Source organism: Lupinus angustifolius, chromosome LG20 (assembly GCF_001865875.1).
Source record: "Lupinus angustifolius cultivar Tanjil chromosome LG20, LupAngTanjil_v1.0, whole genome shotgun sequence".
NCBI lineage: Eukaryota > Viridiplantae > Streptophyta > Magnoliopsida > Fabales > Fabaceae > Lupinus > Lupinus angustifolius.
The window spans coordinates 20,860,077-20,885,053 of record NC_032028.1 but is presented as its reverse complement, the minus strand read 5'-3'; the positions used below and the strand labels follow the sequence as shown (position 1 = coordinate 20,885,053).

The following is a 24,977-nucleotide window of genomic DNA, read 5'->3' as shown; positions in this document are numbered from 1 at the left end:
TACTCTTTTTACATTCTTTCAGTGTTTGATGGTAGCAGACAATTATTGTAACATGGTAAATTGGAAATGTATGAAGACATCTTGGTTGAATTGAATGGAATGAAATAAAAGAGTTCACAAATTACTATATATGGTAATTAGTTAAGAAACTTCCCTAACTAACCAAAAGGCTTAAACTTATTCATACATAATCAACAAACTAATTCATTCTTTAAGGAGAATAGTAATGTTTTATCAATAAACATGATTTATGATAGAGTATTATTACATCATTCAATTTATAGAGCTAATTCTATCTAATGAGATAAAAATTTAGTTATTATTATTGTGCTTATTTGATTTGATACCTAATTACGTGTACTTTAAAAAACGTGATATAAGATTGTTAATTTTATTTTATTTGAGTATGTGTAATTTTTATTTTATTTTTTAAGTATTTGGATTTTCTTTCTTTTGATTTTTAAAAATAATATATTGGAATCTCACTATTTCATACATTTTTTTATTAAGGACGAGCCTATAGCTGTCTTAATTTAGACGAACATTATACATTACAAATATTATGTTGATGTAGTGACTCAAATTGCCCATCCTAATTTTAGTTATTAGATAGTTTATTTAGAGCATCACAATGGTGCAAAACATTTTTCATTCTTAAATGAGTCACGCTGATTATTTTATATTTGTTTACACTTTCCAACAATTTAAGCAACTCATGTCAAAATCAACTCCAATGATGCAACTCTATTTTTGTTCTTAAATAAACCCCACAAACCTACTCACATTTATATTTCTTTCTAGTAACAAACTTTTTCCACTTTTTAATGTTGACTCACAACTTTAAGAATAATATTTATTTAGCTTATTGTTGCAAAATAAGACGAAAAATGACTCATTTTCAATGGTGAACTTGGACGAAGAACATAATTGTGGTTGTGCTGAATATAATGGTTGGTTCATATGAGTTTCTAGGTGTTTCATATCTTTAGGAACATTAGCCAAATTTGAGGCCTTGCGTAAAAACTTCAGTGATAGATCCTGCCATATGGGACATGCTAATGCTTCATAAAGCATTATTGGTTACATTAACCTCTTCTTATAAGCAAAAAGGGAAAAAAAAACGTTTTCCTTTTTATAAGCAAAACGGTTTTTCTTATTGACAATAAAATTTACATTATTACCCATAATATTTTGGTCTAGTAGTGTAAGGCCTCACTGAATTTTCAAAGTCGAAAGTTTGATTCTTGTGAGTGAAATTTGTTGGAAGGGGTAATCACTAATCTCGAAAGGGATTAGTTCCTTACCCAAAAATGTTAAAAGATATCAAGGGTAGTACAAAAAAACCTTCCATTATTCAATCCTCCTGCATATAGTTACTAAATTTTTAAAAGTAAATTACATTTAAATATCTTGAGTTTTAGTAAAATTATAAAAATCTTTCATCCATTTTTTTACCCATACAAAAATCCCTCTAATTTATATACATATATTATACTCACTATCCCTGCATGTTAAATACGTGTGATCTTTTAAACAAAAAACGGTAACAAATGTAATTAAGTTAAACAAAATATGGTATATTGTCCAAACAAGTCCAAATAGTATGAGTCAATACATTTTCGTTATTTTATGTTCATCACAATATAGTATAAGAGCGATTTAAACAATATTTCATTAGAATTATTGATGTATTTTGTAATGAACAAAAAATAATGAAAATGTACTAACTCTTGTATTATTTGGACTTGTCTCTATAAAATATCATATTTTAATTAACTTAATTACATTTATCATCATTTTTAAAATATCATATTTATTTCTCATACATGGGTAGTGAGTATAAAAAATAAAAGAGAAATTTTTGTTGGTATAAAAAATGTAAAAGAAATTTATATAATTTCACTTAACTATTTCAATATAATTTATTCAATTTTTAATAAACGTTAATACTTTATGAATTATATTACCACATATATATTATTAAAATACAATTCTTGAATTTTCATATTATTGAATGTATCACTTTTTAATGCCCATTTTTCAATGATCGACTAATACAATAGCCGGCTGATTAACATGTATCATATTATGGGAAAATGATATATTTTTTCACATAAAACAAAATAACATATATTATAAAATGATATTTTATTTATTAATGAAATTAATAAATGGTATATGATATTTTTGTGATGTAGGAGTATTTCGTATAAGGATATACCATACTCCAATTATATTGTATTAATAATTTTACTCAGCACAATTCTTTTGTTTTCCAATAACAACGTATTTTTAATGGGAGACAATTTTACATAATACTTGTGTTTGTGTTTGACAAAAAATTTCCTATATACTTGTGTTGAATGTAACTGCATTTTCAAGTATTTGAACTTGAAGCAGTTAAACTATAATAACTTCCCACAAGGATGAGTATTCGCTAAAATATTCACAAGTACTCATAAAAATAGTTTACAGATGAGAATGCATATTTATAAATTTAATTTTTAATTAAATAATTTATATATTACACTTTTTATTATTTTATAATTATATTATTATCTATTTATTATTATTTTATAATAAACTTTAGTGATTGAAATATAATTATAAATTTAACATATACATAAATTTTACTATTCATATAATAATTATATTATATATTGATTATTAAAAAATATATAAATATATGTTTAAATATAAAAAACCTGTTTGGTACCCACGAAATACCCGTTATCCGTGTGGGTACCCGTAAATTGTACAAGTATGGATATGGAAAGGTACTACCGTACTACACATGCCTATTCCACCTTGTTGTCATCCCTACCCATAAGTTTATCTATGTGCTTGATAACTTAATAACTTAAATTTTTTAAGTTCACTAATCACTATTTGTTATTGGTATTACTTATCAATGGAAAATGTTCTTTTAAATATGTGAATTAACATAAAAAATTATTTAGCCTTATATAAGTTTTCTATATATTTTAATTAATTAATGGGGAGTTTATTATTTTTTATAAACTAAAGGAGCTTCATATCAATGAATTTCGTTAACAAGTATTTAAGTCCATTGCTTATGAAAGTCTTAAATAAAAAACTTCATTGAAAAAGACAAGGTTTGAATTATCACTAATTGAATACATCACACATTTCAATGCACATTTTGTGTTTTTGAATCTTAAATTCTTAAAATCAATAGACTAAATTTCCCGATTAATATTTCTCTACTTTAATATATTTTATCTTTTGCTTTCTATTATATTCCTGATTGAAGGAAATCAAATCTGAAAGCTAAACTAATCACGTGGGGTCGACAACTTTCTAGAAAGAGTGATGAAATTCTTGTAAAATATTCTACACCACTTTTTACCTATTTTTTATATGTCTTTCATTTACTCTATATGGATTAATATATATATTATTATAATATTATTTTTACATAAGTGATATATCATCTATATTATATTTATTTATAATTAAACATCAATAATAGATATTATGTTGGCAGTATAAATATTCTTATACATTTGGTGTATATAATATTTTCTTGTGTAATATTCATATAGTTTAAAATCTATGCATTGTCAATGTAAATTTTTTTACATTGTCAGCATATCATCCACCATTGGTTTATATTAATATGGTTTGATAGTCAATCGTGGTTAATAAATTAATAGTAAATGATTTATTGACAGTATAAAAATAGCTACATTGTCATGTCAGTATATATATTAAATCCATATTCATATCATATCACTTCCTACTCTAACATTTTTCTCCTATAAAAATACAAATCAAATAGAGATCATTTGTTTTATTTAATGTTTTTATTTGTATCTCAGTCGAATTAAAAAGTAACACTTTATTAAAAATAAATGTTATGAAACTAATATTTTCACGAGTTTAAAATCTGTGCATCGCTGATATAAAGTTTTTACGCTCTCAACATATTATTCACTGTTGATTTGTATTATTTTTATTTGAGAGTCAATGATGATTAACATATAAATGGTGGATGATTTACCGACAGAATAAAAATACTTACATTGTCAATATATACATATTAAATCATATTTTTATATTGCTTATTAAAACGTGATTTGTTAAAATGTGATTGACTAAGAATATAGACATTATTATTTTTTGAACATCTAAATCTTCATGTTTTGAATCATACATTTGAAGATACAAGGTAGATCAGAAATTTCCAACTTGATAAGGTGTCCTTTGAAGGTGGTGAAGAGGCATATAAATGTGAACCGTTGATGAAGATGAGTTATATATCACAAAAGAATTGAAGCACTTTGTCACGTTGCATGTGGCTCCCATAGTTAAGCTTATCTTCACATCATTATATTTCGGGGAGCACATCTACTATCTCACACTTTGTGCTACTTCATGTATCATGAGTTTATTATTGGTTAGAAAAATATTTAATAATTAAATTTTAGCCTAAATATATTTTTTATGACCAATCACATATCTATGAAACATAAAATAATATACAGTGTGAGACAACGGATGTGTACTCATCATTCGGATGTGGCGGATTGAGAATGAAGATTGCAAAATCATGTCAATAAATATTTTATTATATCAATCAAACATTTTGACATTCAGGTTATGTTTGTTTTCTGCACGTATAAGGTATATTTATTTTATGCTCAAACACATTATTAGTCTTTATAAAATGAAATTATATTGATTTTAGATCCTAAGGATAATCTATTTTCATATGGTGGCATATGTCATTTATGTATAATATCATGCTATTGCTTAACGAAATCTAACTAACGTTAAGGATGAAAATAAAAAAATTATATTGTATGGAATCAAAATGAAAAATTATTTTCTTAAGGGACAATAATATTTTTTTCATATATATCCATATTTTTCTATTTTTAGAAAAATATATGAAATTTAATTTGGCATTCCCATACAATAATATTTGTTAATTTTTAGCCCCCTTGATAAATAGTTCTGGTACAAGACGTACTCCTCTAAAATAAAGATATTTCTTAGCTAAATAAGTGAGACTTTATCTACTATATATTAAATTTTTTAACAAGTTGAAATCCTCTTGCATTTCATTACTTTGATTATGGATATTATTCTTAATATAGAAGTGGACTCATTTTCCAAATTCTTTAACTCCGTCACTTGGAATATATATTATCATCTACGTGTCACTCTTGCAAGTTATAGAAAAACAATTCATATATTTATATGATGAAATGGAAAGAAAGAAGGGTTTGCTTTATAATCCATTTTTTCCCTTTGAGTTTCATCACATTTATACCTGATATTCTAACCTAACTCAACCATCATATTGGACTCTAGTGGGTTGGTTTGATTAATTGAGTATTTTTTTATTTCCCATGTATATCCTCGCACCGTAGATAATCATGTCCGAGTCGGGAACATCCACATGTATGTTGGGTTAACTCTCTCAGCAGACATTTTTCCATCCACAAAACTCAAAACCAAAACCTTACTTAAGGGAAATCAAACATGGACCATTTGAACCAACACCCTTGGTTTTGGACGAATAATATATGAGTATAAGTCTATGTTGGTGGAGGTAAAAAAACTAATATACTTGCATATATTTTGTTCTCGTACTATATTAGTGAGAATGAAAGTGCACTTGTAAGAAAATAAATTTATCATTTATAAAATATAATAAAAATTCTTTTTGTGAAGGATAGATGAAACAACAAAGCTTTTACTGAGCGAGTCAAAGAAAAATAATACTTCATTTTTGAATTAACATTAAGAAAATTATATATTTTTTGATAAACGTAAATATAAACCTTTTTCTCTTATAAGAAATGTTTTGGTCCGAATCAAGGGTAGGGTTGTGACAAACTCATGGCCTCAATTTGAGGCATGAAATTAGATATTTCTTAAAGAAAAGTTATTTAAAAAAAATATTCAAATTTAATAAACCTTTTTCCTTTAAAAAATATGTGCCCAAAAAAATCAGATTATAAATTTGATCAGTTATTAAGTGATCAATAATATTGTGTTATTCGTTTTAGTCTTTTGTGCCTGTTATGTTACTGTAAATAAATTATTGGTAATATAATAAAGCTATTAATTCTCAAGTTTATACTTAAGTTATGCTATAACTTTCCTTATAGTCCTACCATTATTAAATTATATTAGAGAAATCCTTTTACTTATCCCAAACTTTGTTAACTAATGTTTAATTACTCTCTTTCAAATTTGTTTGTATTCTATAGCCTCTTCAGTCTATTTCTTTTTCTAAAAATGTTTTTTATGATTAAATTTATTTAAATCCTATTTGACATCAAATATTGGAAGATAGATTAAATGGATAAACAATATTATCTATTGATAGTGGAATGTTACAATCATCTTAGTATAAAATTTGATAAATGGTTTCATAACTCTGAAAGGTGGAAAAGTAAAATCCATTTATTGTCTTTATATGATATATTGCACCTTTACAGTTTTGAAGCATGATATACAAATAAAAGCTCAGCTTGAAATGAACAAGGATCATCTCCATTAACGAAGATATAAGTAATTGTTTTTACACATGTTTTTAATAGTAAAAATGTGATTTCATATTAAACAAAGAGATAAAAGTGTTATTATATGTTACTTTTATATATTATTATATGATACTTGTCTCTCCATTAATGGATATGATCACCACTCGAACGAAACTCCTCTTATTTTATGATGTGTAGTTCTTTGATTTCTTCTCTTTAGTCATAGGCCCTAAAAAATAAGAAACGTTAACACATGTAACACATTTTCTCTATATTATCATGACTATATGCGTTTAAACAAATAGCAAAGTTCAAAATCCATTAACAAGATGATGGTTTAGTAATATAAGACTTCATAGATTTTTAAGATAATTAAAAGATTAAATGTTTGATTCTTGAGATCAATATTTATTAGAAAGTGCAATCATACACCCTAAAAACGATTAATTTCTTACCCAAAAAATGAGAAAATATCGTGACAATATTTAAGTTAAAATTTTATTAACATCTTTAATATCGACTAAAAAAACTTTTTTTATCTTATTTTCAGATTGTAATATAGTTTTTTTTAATAAAATAAAATGTCAAGTTAGTATTAGATTTACACAGAAATATATCAAATTCCTTAATGATTCATTTTCCATTGTTAAATTTGTACTTATTCACTTGAAGAAAATAGTCAGGAGTCTTTTAGGTTCAATTTATATTCTTGAATGACCAAGATGAAATGAAATCTCTTACAAATTTTGGTATTATTTACGGTTCATTTATATTATTTTTTTTAAAAATTAATAATGATAAAAAATGAATAATTAATAATGGACTAATAATGTATAAAACTTTTACAGTATCAGTATATACATTTTTTCCTCATAATAAAATGATGAAATTGACAAACTTTAATGAACGATTAAATTAAATTGACGTTTTATTTTATTAGAATACTAAATTAAAATCTAAAATATAATATAATTTTCAACTATGTCCGTGAATGATGGTCAAAATTAGGTTAAAATCATCTTGACCCACTCACATTTTACAAAAGTTTTGATTTAGCTTATAATAAAAAACACGAGATCCACGTTAAGTAGAAAACATCAACATGAGATCTATGCCAATTTTCAGCTTTATAAGAATGACATTACACAAAACAAAATTCGTCCAATAAAACATAATTTTGAACTAATTCAAACTTTTATTTCTACCTAAATTAAAACTTTTCTTGAATAAGAATGACGATAAGGTTGTTGCTTAGTAACTTCGAGATTAAATCCTATAAATAGTTTCTTTGCATGTTAGGTAAGACTGAATATATCTATTATTCCCAAATTCCACCGAATGAAACGTTGTTGTACTGAACTGTCCATTTTATATTTTAACTTAGGGAGAAGAAAATGATTTGATGAGTGCAATGATTATCCTTTAAAAATAGATAACATTGCTTGCATATTTTGGGTGAAAATGAAAGTTGGAGTGAAAATCCTCACAAAATAATTTTGATGTAGATCCCATTTGAAAATCTGCTAGGAATATGAATTACATAGTTAAAAAATCACTTAATTATAAAACTTTTAACTTGAATATATTTCTTCAATCAATCACATTAAGTGAGACATTTTGTAGGATACGAAATGTAGTCCTGATTATTTTTGGTATACCCATTATAATTGATATATTGGCAGCAATATATAGTACTAATTATGATCAAAATAATGCAGATATAAGTGGAAATTAAATATAAAACAAATGCATCCTTTTATGGCATTGAATATCTCTTTCATAATAATGAGCCAAGAATCATGGGTTGTAAAATATGGTAACTTCATTAACAATCGTGGAGTTTGTTTGAGGTCATTTTCTTTTACACCTTTTAGACAAATATTATAACTGAAAAATAACCCTAAAGTCTCTATTAACCTCAAATGATGACAAGTTTCTTTGGTCACCCAACATTTATCCCCACCACGTGGCCACTTTTGTACATATTACAAATAGGGATGTTCGTCGAATGGTATAAGACTTTATTAGTTCCTAGTATCGGATTAGGCCAAAGGTCAGAGATTTGATTCTCGTGATCAACATTTATTGAAAGATCACGTACCCTAAAATAAATAATATTTGACGCATAAGAAAGATGATACATTTAGTTATACTTGTAATCAATATTATTTACATATGCCTATTAATTGAAAATAGATAATTTACAAAACAAATATTCCAATCCAAAACTTTCTTAAAATACTTTGAGTCTTCACTTTCTTAAAATAATTTGAGTTATATTGTTGATTAAGACTTTGATCCAATCCAAAACCTTATTATTTAAGGTTGATAACTTTATATATATATATATATATATATATATATAAAAGTTCATATGCCTCAAATACTTATATGGGTAATGAAGAAAACACAAGAATGAATAATCACAAGATGGAGGAAGTAGTTGAAGAAAGAGATCAAGAACACAATCCATTGAATGAGCCACTACTAATCAAAAGGAATAGAACACTTTCTGGAAATCCACTTGCTTTGGTTGGATCAAAAGTTTCATACATAGAAAGCTTGGACTATGAGTAAGAACTTAGAATATGGCATCATATATAATAACTTGTTAGTTCTTATTAAGTTTTTTTTTGTCATTTGAAGATGCATTTATATGCAGGATCAATGAGAATGATTTATTCAAACAAGATTGGAGGAGTAGATCAAGAATTCAAGTGTTGCAATATATATTCTTGAAATGGTCACTTGCATTTCTTGTAGGACTTTTTACTGGTATTATAGCTACTCTCATCAATCTTGCTATTGAGAACATTGCAGGGTATAAGCTTCTTGCTGTTGTTGAATATATCCAAAATGAAAGGTACAATTCTTCTACCCCTCCACATTTTTTATAGTGTTGCAACTCTCAATCTATCAAGCATGGATACTTCGAAACAGTTGTCGTATTATTATTCAGTGTCATACCATAATTGCAGTGTAATATTGCAGCAGTCACCACAATCACAATATTGCGACGACATCATGTGATGTGGTCCGTGATTTGAATAACTAGTCGATATGCACATGTTTGTCCATGTTTTGTGTTAAATTAATAAAATGTTCTGAATGAGTATGGAACATGGAACAGGTATTTGACAGGTTTGGTTTTCTTCATGGGGTTTAATTTGGTTTTGACATTCATTGCTGCTATACTGTGTGTGTGTTTTGCACCCACAGCAGCTGGACCTGGAATACCAGAAATCAAAGCTTATCTTAATGGTGTTGATACTCCCAACATGTATGGTGCCAATGTTTTGTTTGTCAAGGTTAGTTTCTTTCTTTGGTTGGTTGGATTTTATGTTGCATATGCTTTTACTTTTTTGTTAATAGTAAAGATCCACTTATTCTAAGAGTAAGTTCTCATCTTAATTATCAATTTTATAAATATCTAATGATTTAGTCAACTCACTAATTCAAACCATTATATTTTTCTAGATTTGATGGATAAGATGAAAAGTAAATTTAAAAAACATACTCTTGAAGTGAGTGGATCCCTCCTTTTTATTAACTCTAAATAAAGTTGTTTAGATATAATATTTATGAGTCGGTTGCTTTCTAATATTGGACCCTCCGGTATTGAATTGTGTGTAGAATTTTTTTTTGAATTTTTATGTTGAGTGGTATGGTAAAGTTTCTCAACTCAAAATTCACAAATAACTAATTCAAAATAGATTTGTGTATAAATGTAGAAATTATAACATATTGGGAATGGAGAAGGCTTTCCTTGTCATTAAATCTTTCTTATTTTAGATTTCTATACAAGTGGCTAGGAAGCTTGTTAGCATCAATAGAATAAGACTTGTCAATTTTTTGCATGACCAAATTTAGTCTCCAAATAGTAATTGAAAATTTTATTCATGAGGTATTTTGGTCCTTGAAAATTTTATTTCATGGGGTACTTTGGTCCTTGAAAATTTTCTTCCATTTAACAAATTTAAGAAATTAATCCATAGAAATTTTGACTTTATCCAATTTCATGATGATTTTATTTTTTACAATACCAAATTGTCTCCTGAATAAGAATTTTAAATATTATTTTGAGACTTTATTTTTTTCATGGACCAAATTTAGTTCCACAACAAATTTCAATCATCAATTTAGATTTTTACTCACAAAAAAAATATAATGGACCCCAATTATGGATCTGTCCACATAGTTGCCACATGGATATATCATGATACAAGTTGTGCTGGTTACAAGCATTGATACATGAAATTCCTCCAATATGCATAACATTAATAATCATTTATTCTCATACCCCAAAAATATTGTTAGAAAGGATCAATATTATTATCTAACATATATTATTAGCAAGTTTTGCTGCTAAATATGGTGTCACAAGTTACAAATATGACTAGTCAAGTTTAAATGAATCATATAATCACTCCAATAAGATTTTTTTTACAAGTGTTTATTATTGGTAAAACTCATGAAAACAATGTCATTGCTACAATGCAAAAATAAGCAATTGATCACATAATTAGAATCATGTCTCAATTGTCAAATATATATTTGCTCTTGTAGATAATTGGAAGCATTGGAGCTGTCTCTGCAGGCCTAGATTTAGGAAAAGAAGGACCCTTGGTACATATTGGCAGCTGCATTGCTTCATTACTAGGCCAAGGAGGCCCTGACAACTACCGAATAAAATGGCGATGGCTGCGATATTTCAACAACGATCGTGACCGTCGTGATCTTATCACAAGTGGTGCTTCTTCAGGGGTTTGTGCAGCTTTCAGGGCCCCTGTAGGAGGAGTTCTGTTTGCTCTAGAAGAGGTAGCAACTTGGTGGAGAAGTGCACTTCTTTGGAGAACTTTTTTCAGCACTGCTGTGGTTGTTGTAGTGCTGAGGGCATTCATTGAACTATGCCATGAAGGGAAATGTGGTCTTTTTGGTGCAGGAGGGCTTATCATGTTTGATGTGAGCAATGTTAGTGTGAGTTACAATGTGATGGGTATGATCCCTGTTGTAATCATTGGAGTCATTGGTGGGCTATTAGGAAGCCTTTATAACCATCTTCTCCACAAGGTCCTTCGTCTCTACAATCTCATCAATCAGTAAGTAACCATATCCAACCTTAATATTGAAACATTATAGATCATTCTGTTTATATGTATATTTAAGAGGGCGAGTTTGACGCAACGGTAAAGTTGTTGCTTAGTGGCCATGAGGTCACAGGTTAACTCTGGGAATAGCCTCTCTGCTTGCAGGGTAAGGCTGCGTACATCTACCATCCTCAAACCTCACTATCGTGCATTGGGCTGCCCTTTATATATATATGGAGTGACTTAAGTGAGAACAGTTTTCATATAAAAACTATGAGAACAATAAATCTGAATTGTACAATCAATCGTGGATGGTTAGGATTAAAAGTTAGTTATTGGTCATATGATGGTCATGTGCATATATTTTTTAATTTTGACCGTTCGAATAAGATCCAATGATTCATATTAAGTGTTCTCATTTCTCACAATAGCGCATTGTTCTCACGTGAGTCGCTCCCTATATATATATATATATATATATATATATAGATGATTGAGTTGGAACAAATAAGTGCTCCACTGCTCAGGCCTAGAATAAAAAGAATAAAGGAAAGGCAATTAAATCATGGTATCTAATGTTGCAAGCTTGTATCATTTTGCCTGCAATTCCATCCTGGAGTAACAATCAACAATGATGGTTTAAGTTCATATTGTATAATTGCTAAGTAACTACTTGCAATTATTGCAGGAAAGGAAAAATGTATAAGCTTCTGCTAAGTCTTGCAGTTTCACTCTTCACATCAGTGTGCCAATATGGTCTCCCATTCGTAGGAAATTGCACTCCCTGTGATCCGTCACTTCCGGAGTCGGTCTGCCCCACGAACGGAAGGTCTGGAAATTACAAACAATTCAACTGCCCAAAAGGGCACTACAATGATCTTGCTACTCTCCTTCTTACCACTAATGATGATGCTGTCAAAAACATATTCTCAACCAACACTCCTCTTGAATACCAACCAACCTCCATCATAATTTTCTTCATACTCTATTGCATATTAGGACTAATAACCTTTGGAATCGCGGTGCCATCTGGTCTCTTCCTCCCAATCATACTTATGGGTTCGGGTTATGGCCGCCTTCTTGGCATCATCATGGGACCTCATACAAACATTGACCATGGATTGTTAGCGGTTCTTGGTGCAGCTTCCCTCATGGCTGGTTCTATGAGGATGACTGTATCCCTTTGTGTGATTTTTCTCGAACTAACGAACAACCTTCTCCTACTACCGATAACCATGATTGTTCTCCTAATAGCCAAAACTGTTGGAGACAGTTTCAACCCAAGCATCTATGAGATCATACTCCACCTAAAAGGCCTTCCATTCATGGACGCAAATCCTGAGCCGTGGATGAGAAATCTCACAGTTGGAGATCTTGTTGACGTAAAGCCACCCGTGGTTACCCTTAGCGGAGTAGAAAAGGTATCCAATATAGTTGATGCCTTGAAAAACACTACACATAATGGTTTTCCTGTGATGGATGAGAGGGTAGTACCACCAACAGGAGTGGCTAGTGAGGCAACAGAACTGCATGGGCTGATTCTAAGAGCACATCTCATCCAAGTGCTAAAGAAGAAGTGGTTCTTGAAAGAGAGAAGGAGAACTGAGGAATGGGAAGTTAGAGAGAAATTTACTTGGGTGGAACTTGCTGAAAGAGAAGGGAATATTGAAGAGGTGGCTGTGACAAGAGATGAAATGGAGATGTTTGTTGATCTACATCCTCTAACCAATACAACCCCTTTTACAGTGTTAGAGAGCATGTCAGTAGCAAAAGCAATGCTCCTCTTCAGACAAGTAGGACTTCGCCATATGCTCGTCGTACCCAAGTATCAAGCAACCGGGGTAAGTTTATTAACCACATTATCAGTAATGTGCAACAAATATGGACAACTTTCACGACAACTTTACTTTTTGTAATGTAAGGTACAACTACCTTGCATTATACAGATCAAAGTTGTTCGGAAGTTGTCAACAATATTGTGTTCACAATATTTGTTCCATTCGGTATTGAATTAGATGTCAGTATCATTTTAAGAAAGTATTTCAAGAGAAGAATGCAATTTCATGTCTAGTCTTTAAATTATTTAAAGTAGTCATATATGACTAACCTTATAATATGCTCTCCTCATAGGTATCTCCTGTAATTGGGATCTTGACCAGGCAGGATCTATTGGCACATAACATTCTGTCAGTGTTTCCTCACCTGGCAAAACCTAAGGGCAGAGAAAAGAAGAATTGAACCTCTCATCATTGGTCAATGCCAAGCAGCTTTGTTGTGACAAGACTTGTTTTTCAATTCCACAGAAATTTTTCCCCTTAGTTTTGTATTACTTCATTACTTGAACCAAAGAACAGAGATGGGTAAGATGCAGGAGCCATGTAAAACAATATTCAAATTTTACTATTCTTTTTACACTAGTTTTTACAAATACTTAAACTAGATCCCCTCTCCTACCAGTACAAATAACCAAATAAGAAGTGCCAATGGTAACTTCTTGAGACTGCTACTGCAGAAAATTTCAACTTATTCCATCAAATAAACCCCAATGATTTATGGTTCTAATACTCCCTTCTTAATATCCTTATGGGCCAAATGCCAGATAGGGCAATAAATACTTAATCTTTTCTCTGAAGGATAAGGTATAGCATTAACTATACAATCTATGCTAAATACAATTCCACAACAAGGGATGGATTAGTGTCACAATATCATTGAAGGATGCACTTTATGGAGATAGGAAAATGACTCCCCTCCATTTCAGGCTTTATTTGGCAAAAATAATACCATAGAAAAGGAGAGGAAAAAGATGAGTGAAGTAAAGGAGTATCTTCCCCCTTATTTGGTATAAACCAATGAGAAAGAAAAGGATTTCCCTTTTGTTTCAGGAAGGAAAGTAATAAAACTGCATATAAACTAATACAAATATAAATGCATAAAATTGGATGGAACCAACACAATTTTATTGTCTTCCCTTCCTTTTTTTTCAGTCCAAGTGCAGAATTGGAGAAAGATGAAAAAATTATTCCTTCAGATCATTTATACCACATTTTCAAAGCATACCAAATATGAAAGAGGTTCAATCCTTCCTCCATTTCCTTTCCACACAAAAATACCCACTATACTAAACAAGCCTCAAAGTTGTGCTCAACAAAAAGAACTATGAAGAGAAGATGATGCCACATTAAAACATGTCTTTTATGCATACACAATTAGAATTTCAAAACGTCAAAACTACAATTCATCTTTTTTTCCTTCTGGAACATAACTCATGATATCATCATGCTAGTAGTCATATTTTTAAATCCCATCATGTCTTCCAATTATTTTGAGGAAAACAGAGAAAGTACATCTAGAAAAATAAAAATTGACAGTGAATTCACCTCTACATGGCAGCTTATAAGCTGAAAGCCATGATCATAAATTTAAAATTGAGTTACTTCAATAATATTTAAATCAGAGAAGCAAGCTCTTGTTGGATCTTTTAATATCCCATCACAAGGAAGCTTCAAACCCGAAGGTGGTTTACACCTTATTTCACACTGCAGGATCAATCATCAGTACCAAAGTAGCGATCACCAAACTCACCCAATCCTGGGATAACCCGAAACTCTTCATTTAATGCATGATCAATCTCAGATGTGACAATTTTCAACGAAGGAAACTTTTTACACACGCAGTGGATTCCCTCGGGAGCCTGAATTTAAAAAGATCCACAAGATCAGTCTATGTGTGCAGTTTGAAAAAAAAATATGAAACTATGATTATGTCTGCAGTGAAGGCATCCAAATTAACTTACAGATATGAGATTCAGGAATATAATGTGTGATTCAGGAACTCCTTTCTGAATGAGTAACTCAATTGCTTGATTGGCAGAGTTACCTACAATGGATGTTATTTATGTCATTTTTTAATTGGCTGTGAAGACAAAGTAAATTACTGTAAACATTTGATGAGAACGATTTCAAACAATTAAGAGTTAATAACTAGACAAGTTTGCCATGTCAACCTAATAATTAAAATAAAATACATTTTAGCAGGTCACTACTATCGGATTTTACAGTTATTTCAGTGTTATTCTGTCAATTATCTCATCTCCTTTCCCATCTCCCACTCTATAAAATAGAGCACTACATTGAAGAGATTTATTAAAATCTGTACCATATTGACATGCTACCCCGTGATTGCATATAACTTTAAACTGGTACTGTATTGCATAATAATTACTTTAACCCTAGGCTACAACTTTATGCATAAAACATTTGGTTAGCAGGGTTTCTTTCCCATGAACTTAAAGGACGAAATAAAGGGTAGGCATTAATTTCTAGCATAAAGATTCTAGGAGGTTAAGCCTATTCATAATAATAAACTATGCTAACAACATTTCAAATCTTCAGGAACAAATAAAAAGCACCTGTGGCCAGGACAGGGTCAAGAAGCAAGACATGTCGTTCTGAAATATCCTTGGGAAGCTTCTCATATATAAGCTGCTTACGAGTAAAAGAGCAAAAGGTTTATCGTTAAAACATTAGACAGTAGCCATGTTTGTAGGAACCTATAGCAGAAGCATTCTAATTACCTGTTTTCCATTGTCTCCATCCCGATGAATCAGAATTTTTCCAATTTTAATGCCTTTACAACAAGCTCGAAGTGCATTTTCCATGCTCTCACCACTATAATGCATGAAAACACAAAATATTCAGCCAAAAGCAAACAAGATCAGAGATCATTAATCTAACTAACCAAGGGTACCAGTGTTATTACTTCTTTCATTTCATATCTAGAAGCATTGTATTGTTTATACAAGACCTGCCAAAATTAACACCTGATCCAAAGCTCACCTTCGAATAATTGAAACACCGCACAATTTCTTGCAGAAGTCAACACCTGTGTAGACAGACCCTGCAATATAAAGCAGAATTCGAATTTACCTATTGTAAACTTACTTATTGGGATAACAAATTTTCAAATGAAAGGATTGAAATTCATTAATGCATACACAGCAGCGAAGTTCCAGCCAGCTAGGGAAGATAAGACAATTTACATTGGTTGAGATGATCATAAAAACTTACCTGTTGGAGTAACTACTTGCATTTCAGTGAATGGAAAATGACCAAGGCCATGCTCAACAACCTAATAACCATGATAAGCGATAGCAGTTATGCCTGCTGTATCAACTACTAAATGAAATGAAAACCGACGAAATTAAGAACCAAAAAATATCAGCAAAGGTGTGAAGCATAGAGTACCAGACGTATAAGCCGATCTGAATAAAATACAAAATCATGCTTTGATATGTCTTGGTCACGAATCAATGTGTGCATGCCCCTTATCTGAAATAATATAAATATAACCATTAAAGGTTCAAATATAGATTGAAAAAACCATTTTATCATGTTAAAAGTAGGCTATAATTGACACTACACAAATTATTAGAGTAACTGAGCCTAACTGCTAATTCTACTCAAAAGGTAGCTCGAGAGGGAAGGGTTGCCCAAGTCATTATAAAGGGTTCATTGCCCTTATATCTATCCAATGTGGAACATAACACATCCCTCTCATGCCCATGACTAGACATTTGTGGTGGCATGAAGTTTGTGACAAACTAAGTTAATACAAACCTGAAATGTTGACTGAATAACATACACATTTGGATATATCTTGCATAGATCATGTTGGCCAAGTTTTGTGTGAATATGTTGCACGATCAGATCAACAGCAACATGATTATCACCTCCTCTGGGAATGATCACATCAGCATACTTCTTTGATGGAAGAATAAAATCATCAAAGGCAGGCTTAACAAACTTGGCATACTGCAAAACCAATATTATAGGCAGTGAGGAACATATAACAATTGTGACGGATCACAATATCACATTTCATTAGGACTACAATAAAATAAAATAACCATTGAAATTTCAATAAAGTGATGGTTACTAATTAAATTATTGAGCTTACCTGTTCAAGAACAGAGTTTATATCCCTGCCCCTTTCCACTGTATCACGTCTAATTCTACGAGCAAGCCTCACATCAGCATCTATAAGTAATTAAAGACCAGATATAACATTAAAGATTAAAAGAGAGAGATTCCGTTACTACGTAAAAGAAGAAATATTAGCAATTTTTGTTTAGTCATCAGCAATTAAATACCAGCAGCTAATATCAGAAATCAACACATGAAGGTATGTAAAAGCGAGGAATGTACTGAAAAATAGGTCTGCTTGCTCTTGAATCATTGTGGTTCTAAAACTCTTCACTAGAGAGGGAGCATAGATGTAGGCAATATATCAACAAATTTTAACTGTTATATGTTCAAAATTGAATATTGCTATTTACAAGTCATCATTGAGAGAATACCATGTTTTTCTGTTACTACGGACAATCTGTACTTTCTAGTATCCCATGTCTCAATAATGGTCTCAACCCTACAACAATTATATCGTATATTAGTTGTTTCTAGGACTTCAAATTTCTTTTCACACTTCCACAAAATTTGAGTCAAGCATGATTTACGTTTTTAAGTATGTAAGCAAAGCTTAATGCAATGTCGGATATCTTGCAGCACTAACAGAAAAGCAACACAAAGTGTGACAAGGGTAATGTAAAGAAATTTCAAATGATTCCAAGTAAATACTAACCATATAAATGATATTTATACAGAAGTCAAAAGTTCAAACATGGCACACCAATACACCATTGAAAGGGCAGGAGGGAGATGCAAAACATATCAAACCTGTGTCAACAAAGATTTTCATGTTCATCAAATCCCGAACATCTTGATCATGGAAAACAAGAATCCCCTCCAATATAATGACATCAGAGGCATTGACCTGAGCAGAGACATCAATTACAATATAGTAAAGGACCATGCAAAAAGTAATGAATGGCGAATCAAAACCATCTCATACATTTCGAAACTCATTAAATAACATATTCCTTCTGGTGCAAGATGTACTACGACATTAGGTGTGATTCACAGAACTCATCCACTTATGTCTTTTGATATGTGTGTGATGTGCAATTCTATGTTTCTAACTCAGAAACAGCTTCACAATTATTCTTGAATTGTCATCAGCCTTTTACAAATGCAAAAGGCTAATTGGTGTGTGATGTGTGTGGTAGAGTTTGGGCGTTATTGTTACTAATTATGATTCACAGGTTTTGAAAAATGTATGGGAATCGGGAGGCAAGGCTGAATGACAGTGGGTTATGTGCAACATTATTTGGTTTTGCAAGGAATATAATGTTTATTTTTAGATTTACTATGGGGTGTGCTTGTGCAATACATGGCCTCTCTTTACTGGTCTAGGCAAGGTTTCTGTAGAGATTCTCATTGATAATATGCAGACAGATTAGAGCACCTTTGTTTCATAAAGTTTCGCCAATCGTTGTTTTAGTTCCCTTCTTTTTAGTAAGAAGAGTATATCTTATCTTCCCCTTTATTTGTACCTCTTCTTTCCATCTAACGATAATTCTTCTTCATCAACAAAATATGTACTTTTACTGAATCAGTAAATAATACATACGATATCTTATGGCAATAACAAATGGAAGAGCATGGTCATCATAACTAGTACTGTCATTGAGTGCATAAATCTAAATGGGGAGAGAGGAACCAAGGGAGTCTTTTTATATATAAAAAGTGAAACAAAGGAATTTTGCAAATCCAAGAGATGAAGGACAATTTCCAGGGCACAAATTTGACAACCAAATCACTAATTTAGGATCGAAATTGCAGAAACATGACTAAAATCTTGAATTTCCATATCTGATAACCAATCTAGTACCAACTATATATGTGCATCGACATGCTTTGAAGTTGTCAACAACCAACTGTCCCAAAAGCTTAAGTTGTTGGGTGAGGACACATGAATGGTTTTATATATCAAACACGGATGCTCACGCAATAGCCCTTCGGGCTGGAAGCGTGGACTATGAGCAGGTCCAACATAGCTTGTGCTGAAATTTAACTTCTTTTATTTATTTAGAAGGGGAACAACATTTAACTCCTGAATCTAACCATTTGGTCGTAGAGGCTCTGATTTCATCTCAAGAACCAATTATTCCAAAATCTTAAGTTATTGGGTGAAGGCACATGAATGGGTTTATATATCTAACAAGAGTAATACCTGCCGGAAGCTATCTGTGGAGCGTTGGTGCTTCTTAAAGTCGTAAATTGGGAGTTGAACACTTTGACCACTTATGAGCTTTCCCATGCACTCTAATAGTTGATGAGTATCAAAAGCATCTACAACAAAAGGTTAAACCACCATCTCAATTCTCTACAAGCAATATGAGCTAGCATATAGAACAAAACACAAGCAAGGTAGCAAAGTAATTCTAAGGAATTCCAAACTCAACTACAAAATTGTTAATAATGACTCATACACATGAATTACCGGGATGGTCAAAATTGTACTCGTGCGCATGCTCCAACTCTTCAGGTGTCAACCCACGATAAAACGAATCCTATACACGAGCAAAGAAGGTTTTAAAAAATTAAATGGCTAAGCCATAAAGATGAAAGATTCTCCATATGTATAGCTCCAAAGATACAAATTTTATTAGTTTAACCCTCCAGATATATTTTCCCACCAATTTTTTCTGTCAATAATTGAAATTGTCATCATTTTAGCCTTTTATGTCAAGCCATGTTTACATGGAGATTGACATTGCCATGATTTGCATCGTACTTTCTATACAAGAGAAGAATCAAAATGATGGAATTTGAAATTACCAGATTGATGATAACTAAAAGAGTAATTACCGAAATTCATCCTTACGTAAAATGCACCCTCAATTTAGTCACTGAGATATCACAAAAATCCCAACTTTACCCTCTTTTGATATTCCTCTCGACCAAGTTGAGATTTTTCAACTTTAAGAGAGTTAAAAGACTAATCTAACATTCCAGTCTCTATATTTATAAGTACCCCTTATAATTAGTACACGAGTTTAAGAAATTATCATTTTAGTTCCCAAAATTGTAATTATAAGTCATATTATGACTGGAACATCGACATGATCTGTCAAATCATATCTCATATGTTGTCTCGCGCCAACATAATAAAGCAAAAACAGCAATAAAGTTTAAAATTTTGAATTGACGTTTTCATCGGCGCGACACAACGTACTAGATCTATTCCATATTATGATCCATAAGTCATATAGTTTCCTAGATTCAAGGACTAAAATGACAATATCCTAAAAATGAAGGACTATAATAATAATAATAATAATGTAGGTAATAGAATCACTTGATTAACGAGAACAACGCGATGATCATGAAGCTGTTGAATGATCATATCACAAACAGTGGTTTTACCAGAAGCAGTACCTCCAGAAACACCTAAAACATGAAATCAAAAAAAGTGAAAAATGTAAATTGATGAAATATGAAAAAGAACAAGAATGAGAGAATGAAAGAACCTATAACGAAGGGTTGATTCGGAATCAAGGTTGATGATGAATGGAGTGGAGAAGAAGGGAAACGAGGTTGAAGAAGATGAGGAGAAGAAGGAGTGGAAATTGAAGAAGAAGTTGAAGAAGAAGAAGGAATGAGAGAATCGAGACGTAGACCTGAGAAGTGAGGAATTGATGATGCATCCATTGATTCATTCATAACTCAGATACAAACTCTCTTCTCTTCTCTAAATCATAATGTCATGTGCCATTTTCCAATTTAGGAAACAAATCACGTCACATCATATCTACCGACAACAACTGCCAACTAATAAGACGTTGATCTAATATAAGATAGACTTCACTCGACCCCTTCTAAGATCGAATGTTCGATTCATGTGAACAACTTGTTGGAAGGGGACAGCCACGAGAACAAACCCTCAAAGGTTCTTATCTAAGAATAACTTTGATAGTAAAAAAAAAAATCTACCAACAACAAGTCTAGTGGTAAAAAGGTCCACATTGGACCCAAAGTACATTAAATTGTGTTAGAAAGTTCCATATCAAGAAATGATACTTATTGAAGAGAACAATCATATATTTTAGACGACTAGTTATTTGTCGATTGAATGACCAATATTATAGTTATACCAAAAAATAGAACATATAATATTTTGTCTCTGCTAGTAAGTGCCAAACAAGGGAGGATGTTTAATTATTAGTTCAATACATTGAATCTAATATTAGAAGAAATGTCTCATTCTCATGCAAACTAATGTTTTTATTTTTTAATGTGTTCAACTTTTTTATCTCTTTTCACTAATGTATTGTTGTTTGTCATTTGCAATCCTATTTTTCGTCAATTTAATTAAACAATTCTCAAAGTAACCTTCTAATTATTCATTTTAATTTAGTTTATCAATTAATTTAATATCAACCAATTCTATGTAGATACATATTTTTTATACTTTTTTTGCAACAATCTGTTTAGTTATTTTATCAATTAATTTTTCAGTTAGCTTATAGTTAACAAATTCGATGTGAGCAGAGGAATGAACATAGATGATATAGAAAAATCACAAATGGAGAATAAGTTGGTAAAGAGATCAAAATGAAAAATTATATTATTTTTTATTTAAAAAATTATACCTTATTTGTTTTTAATGTAAAATACATACTCACCATCAACATATATTCAAAGCAAATTTATTTCAACCACCATACATAAAATGAAAAAGGTTACATTGAAAAGCAAAATGAAAAATATTGATATAGACATGCATTTAATACTATAATATAAAATATGTCACTTATATGTCTTGTAGCATGCTCATACAAAGACTAACTTGCACCTATAAGTTGTAACATTTCTAAATCCAACTTCACATCATCAATTGAAACATGTTAAGTACTAAGGCAAAAATGAACACAATATAGGCAAAACTTTCTGAAACCGAAGCGGTAGAGGTAGAGGTAGAAGTAGAAGTATGAGAAGAAGATGATGAGGACGACGATGATGATGGTGACAATGTAGTCGAAGAAGGTGTATTCTCATTCGCTACCGTAATTTTCATCTTCATGCCTTGACTACAGTGACCTATGGTACCACAAGTGAAGTACCTTGTTCCTGGCTTGTCCAATTTCACTATATCATTGCCACTGCTCATAGTGTTCACTGGACTGTTAATATTACAAGTCTTATAATCATTTTCTCCACTTAGTTCAACAACATTATGCATAGAAGAGTACTTGAAAACTGCAAAGAAATAAAATAGAGTACAATATAATATTAATCACATTTATCAAATCAAACATTGAACTAAATACTATATTCCAATTATAGTTTCTAGAAAAGGAAATTTTTTGTTATGCTATAACAGTTAATGAAATAGCTCAAATTAATCATGGGCAAGAAAGTGAGAAACATATCGAGTAGAGAAATAAAATATTAAATAAAGTAAAACATAAAATTGATCACAATTATCAACAATGAACAAAAAATCGTATTAGATTCTGTTTAACTCGACTCGAGTCTAGAAGGTTTATTTAAGAGAATGCAATTCATTTATCGAGAAGTAAATGAAAGAGCTTAAGGTGGTTAGGTCATTAGGGCAGAAGACTTAAGAAGTGAAGTGATAAAATGGTTGAGGGTTCAAATTTCGTTCATTATAAAATATTATTATACTAATATTTGTCTATAAAAAATTAAATAAAAGAGCAGAAAGAGCTAAAAATTAATCATGTGTAAGTTAAGAAACATACCAAGTTTATCTCCGACTTTAAATGTTTGAGTTGAAGTCCATGAATTAAAGTCTGTGGATTGATCCCAACCTTGGCTTCCACCAACTACATATTGTGTTGCCAATGCTTCCTTTACCATTAAGGTAGCTACCAATACCATGAGAATTGTGTTCTTCAGCCCCATTATATTCTTTCTCCTCCTTCTTATTATTCTTTCTAGTATTTTGGTTACTTTAGTTATATTTGAGCATTGTTATAATCCAATCCTATTTATAAGCAATATGAGAAAACACCCTATGCCCCACTCCTTACATAAAATAACACATTTTTGTGAAGCATCATTCATTTCAAGTAGTGTTTGGATTGAGGGCAAAGCATTGTGTGGTAGGTAAAGGTTTATAAAGCTTGGCTTTCAAACAAAGTTGTCATGAATCACCAACGGAAGTTGATTCAAGTGGTACATGTTTGATTCTCCTTAAGCAAGGTATCGGGTTCGAATCTTGTGGATGGAAAAAAATGTCCGCTGGGAGAGTTAACCTCACGTACTTATGGATGTTCCCGGTTCGGACAGGATCTGCGAGGATACATGTGGGAAACAAAAAAAATTGTCATGAATCAACATCTTTAGAGATAGCTAATTATGGAAGCTCAAATATTAATTTAGGTGATAGATAACGGCCAAAACAAGATTGGGGCCACTATGTTCATTGATTTTTATGATTTATTTAATTTTGAACAGTTTAGGTGTCTCATTTGCTCATCAAATTAAATACCAACAAAACCCTCACCAGGACAATGGATTCAAGTTTATAATCTTCTGAATTATATGAGTTGATTTCTTATACATGACTAGATCAACATTCGTTAACCATTGATTTTACTATCTGATATATTATTTTTTATCAATGTAACTAGAATAAATTAATGGAAGTGTTCCAACAACAATTTTGTTACTAAAGTTTATCAATGTAATTTATCATGAGAGTAACTAGAATAATATATTATTTTTTATCAATGTAATTTATTCTAGTTAGTAACAATTTGGTTATTCTAGTTCACCTAAAGTTTTGTTAAGAAAAAAATCAATGGAAGTGTTCCAACAACAATTTTTTTTTTGTATTAGTGTTTGTTTGTATTTGTCAATTTATTAAACAAAGATATATTAGGTAAAATTTGAATAAAACCCAATTTTACAAAAATATGGAATCTCTTTCCTTCATTTCTTTTCATGAGAGAAATGAGATTCTATAAATTTGTGGAATATAATTTGAGAGGAATGTCATTCCATGTTTTTGCTTTCCATTCATGAATGTAACACCCCAGTTATGTCATGGACTTCCCCGGCCCATGACTACACTGAACGCGTGCCACCCACCAGCTTAAATACTCTCTGCATTATTTTATTTACCAATGATAGCGACTCATGTGAATAATGATCATTTATCCCCGAGGTCATAGGTTCGAGTCGCGGGAGGCTCCCTTTGTGGAGAATAAAATACTACAGGGAGTATTTAAGCTGGTGGGTGACACGCTCAGTGTAGTCATGGGCCGGAGAGGTCGCATGACATAATTGGGGTGTTACAATCAAAACTAGGAAGGTTAAGAATTGTATGTGGAATGCCATTCCAAATATAACCTTAAAAATTATATATACATATATATATATATATATATAGAGAGAGAGAGAGTAGAAGGTTACTTTTTTCATATATATATATATATATA

General features: G+C 30.9%; 3 protein-coding genes across 5 annotated transcripts; 1 reads left to right on the top strand and 2 right to left on the bottom strand.

The window, feature by feature from the left end:
- On the top strand, window positions 8,908-14,018 carry LOC109336067 (chloride channel protein CLC-b-like). 2 transcript variants are annotated; one of them, XM_019572424.1, is made up of 6 exons: window positions 8,908-9,094; window positions 9,184-9,384; window positions 9,652-9,829; window positions 11,088-11,620; window positions 12,297-13,449; window positions 13,739-14,018. In XM_019572424.1, the coding sequence occupies exons 1-6, from the start codon at window positions 8,913-8,915 to the stop codon at window positions 13,844-13,846; spliced, it is 2,355 nt and encodes a 784-aa protein (XP_019427969.1). In that variant the 5' UTR covers window positions 8,908-8,912; the 3' UTR covers window positions 13,847-14,018. The 2 variants fall into 2 exon arrangements, with proteins under 2 accessions (XP_019427969.1, XP_019427970.1); XM_019572425.1 differs by lacking the exon at window positions 8,908-9,094 and having other exon boundaries at window positions 9,281-9,384; window positions 9,741-9,829.
- On the bottom strand, window positions 9,867-23,507 carry LOC109336069 (mavicyanin-like). 2 transcript variants are annotated; one of them, XM_019572427.1, is made up of 3 exons: window positions 23,274-23,507; window positions 22,364-22,767; window positions 9,867-9,878 (listed from the first exon to the last, which is right to left on the bottom strand). In XM_019572427.1, exons 1-2 carry the CDS (start codon window positions 23,434-23,436, stop codon window positions 22,394-22,396), a joined length of 537 nt encoding a protein of 178 aa, XP_019427972.1. In that variant the 5' UTR covers window positions 23,437-23,507; the 3' UTR covers window positions 9,867-9,878; window positions 22,364-22,393. The 2 variants fall into 2 exon arrangements, with proteins under 2 accessions (XP_019427972.1, XP_019427973.1); XM_019572428.1 differs by lacking the exon at window positions 9,867-9,878 and having other exon boundaries at window positions 22,244-22,767.
- Window positions 14,880-21,231, bottom strand: LOC109336068 (uridine kinase-like protein 1, chloroplastic). Its single transcript, XM_019572426.1, has 14 exons — window positions 21,039-21,231; window positions 20,867-20,958; window positions 20,009-20,078; window positions 19,739-19,857; window positions 18,343-18,439; window positions 17,567-17,646; window positions 17,227-17,421; window positions 16,855-16,938; window positions 16,678-16,738; window positions 16,447-16,507; window positions 16,185-16,278; window positions 16,020-16,092; window positions 15,405-15,487; window positions 14,880-15,302 (listed from the first exon to the last, which is right to left on the bottom strand). The coding sequence occupies exons 1-14, from the start codon at window positions 21,229-21,231 to the stop codon at window positions 15,156-15,158; spliced, it is 1,449 nt and encodes a 482-aa protein (XP_019427971.1). The 3' UTR covers window positions 14,880-15,155.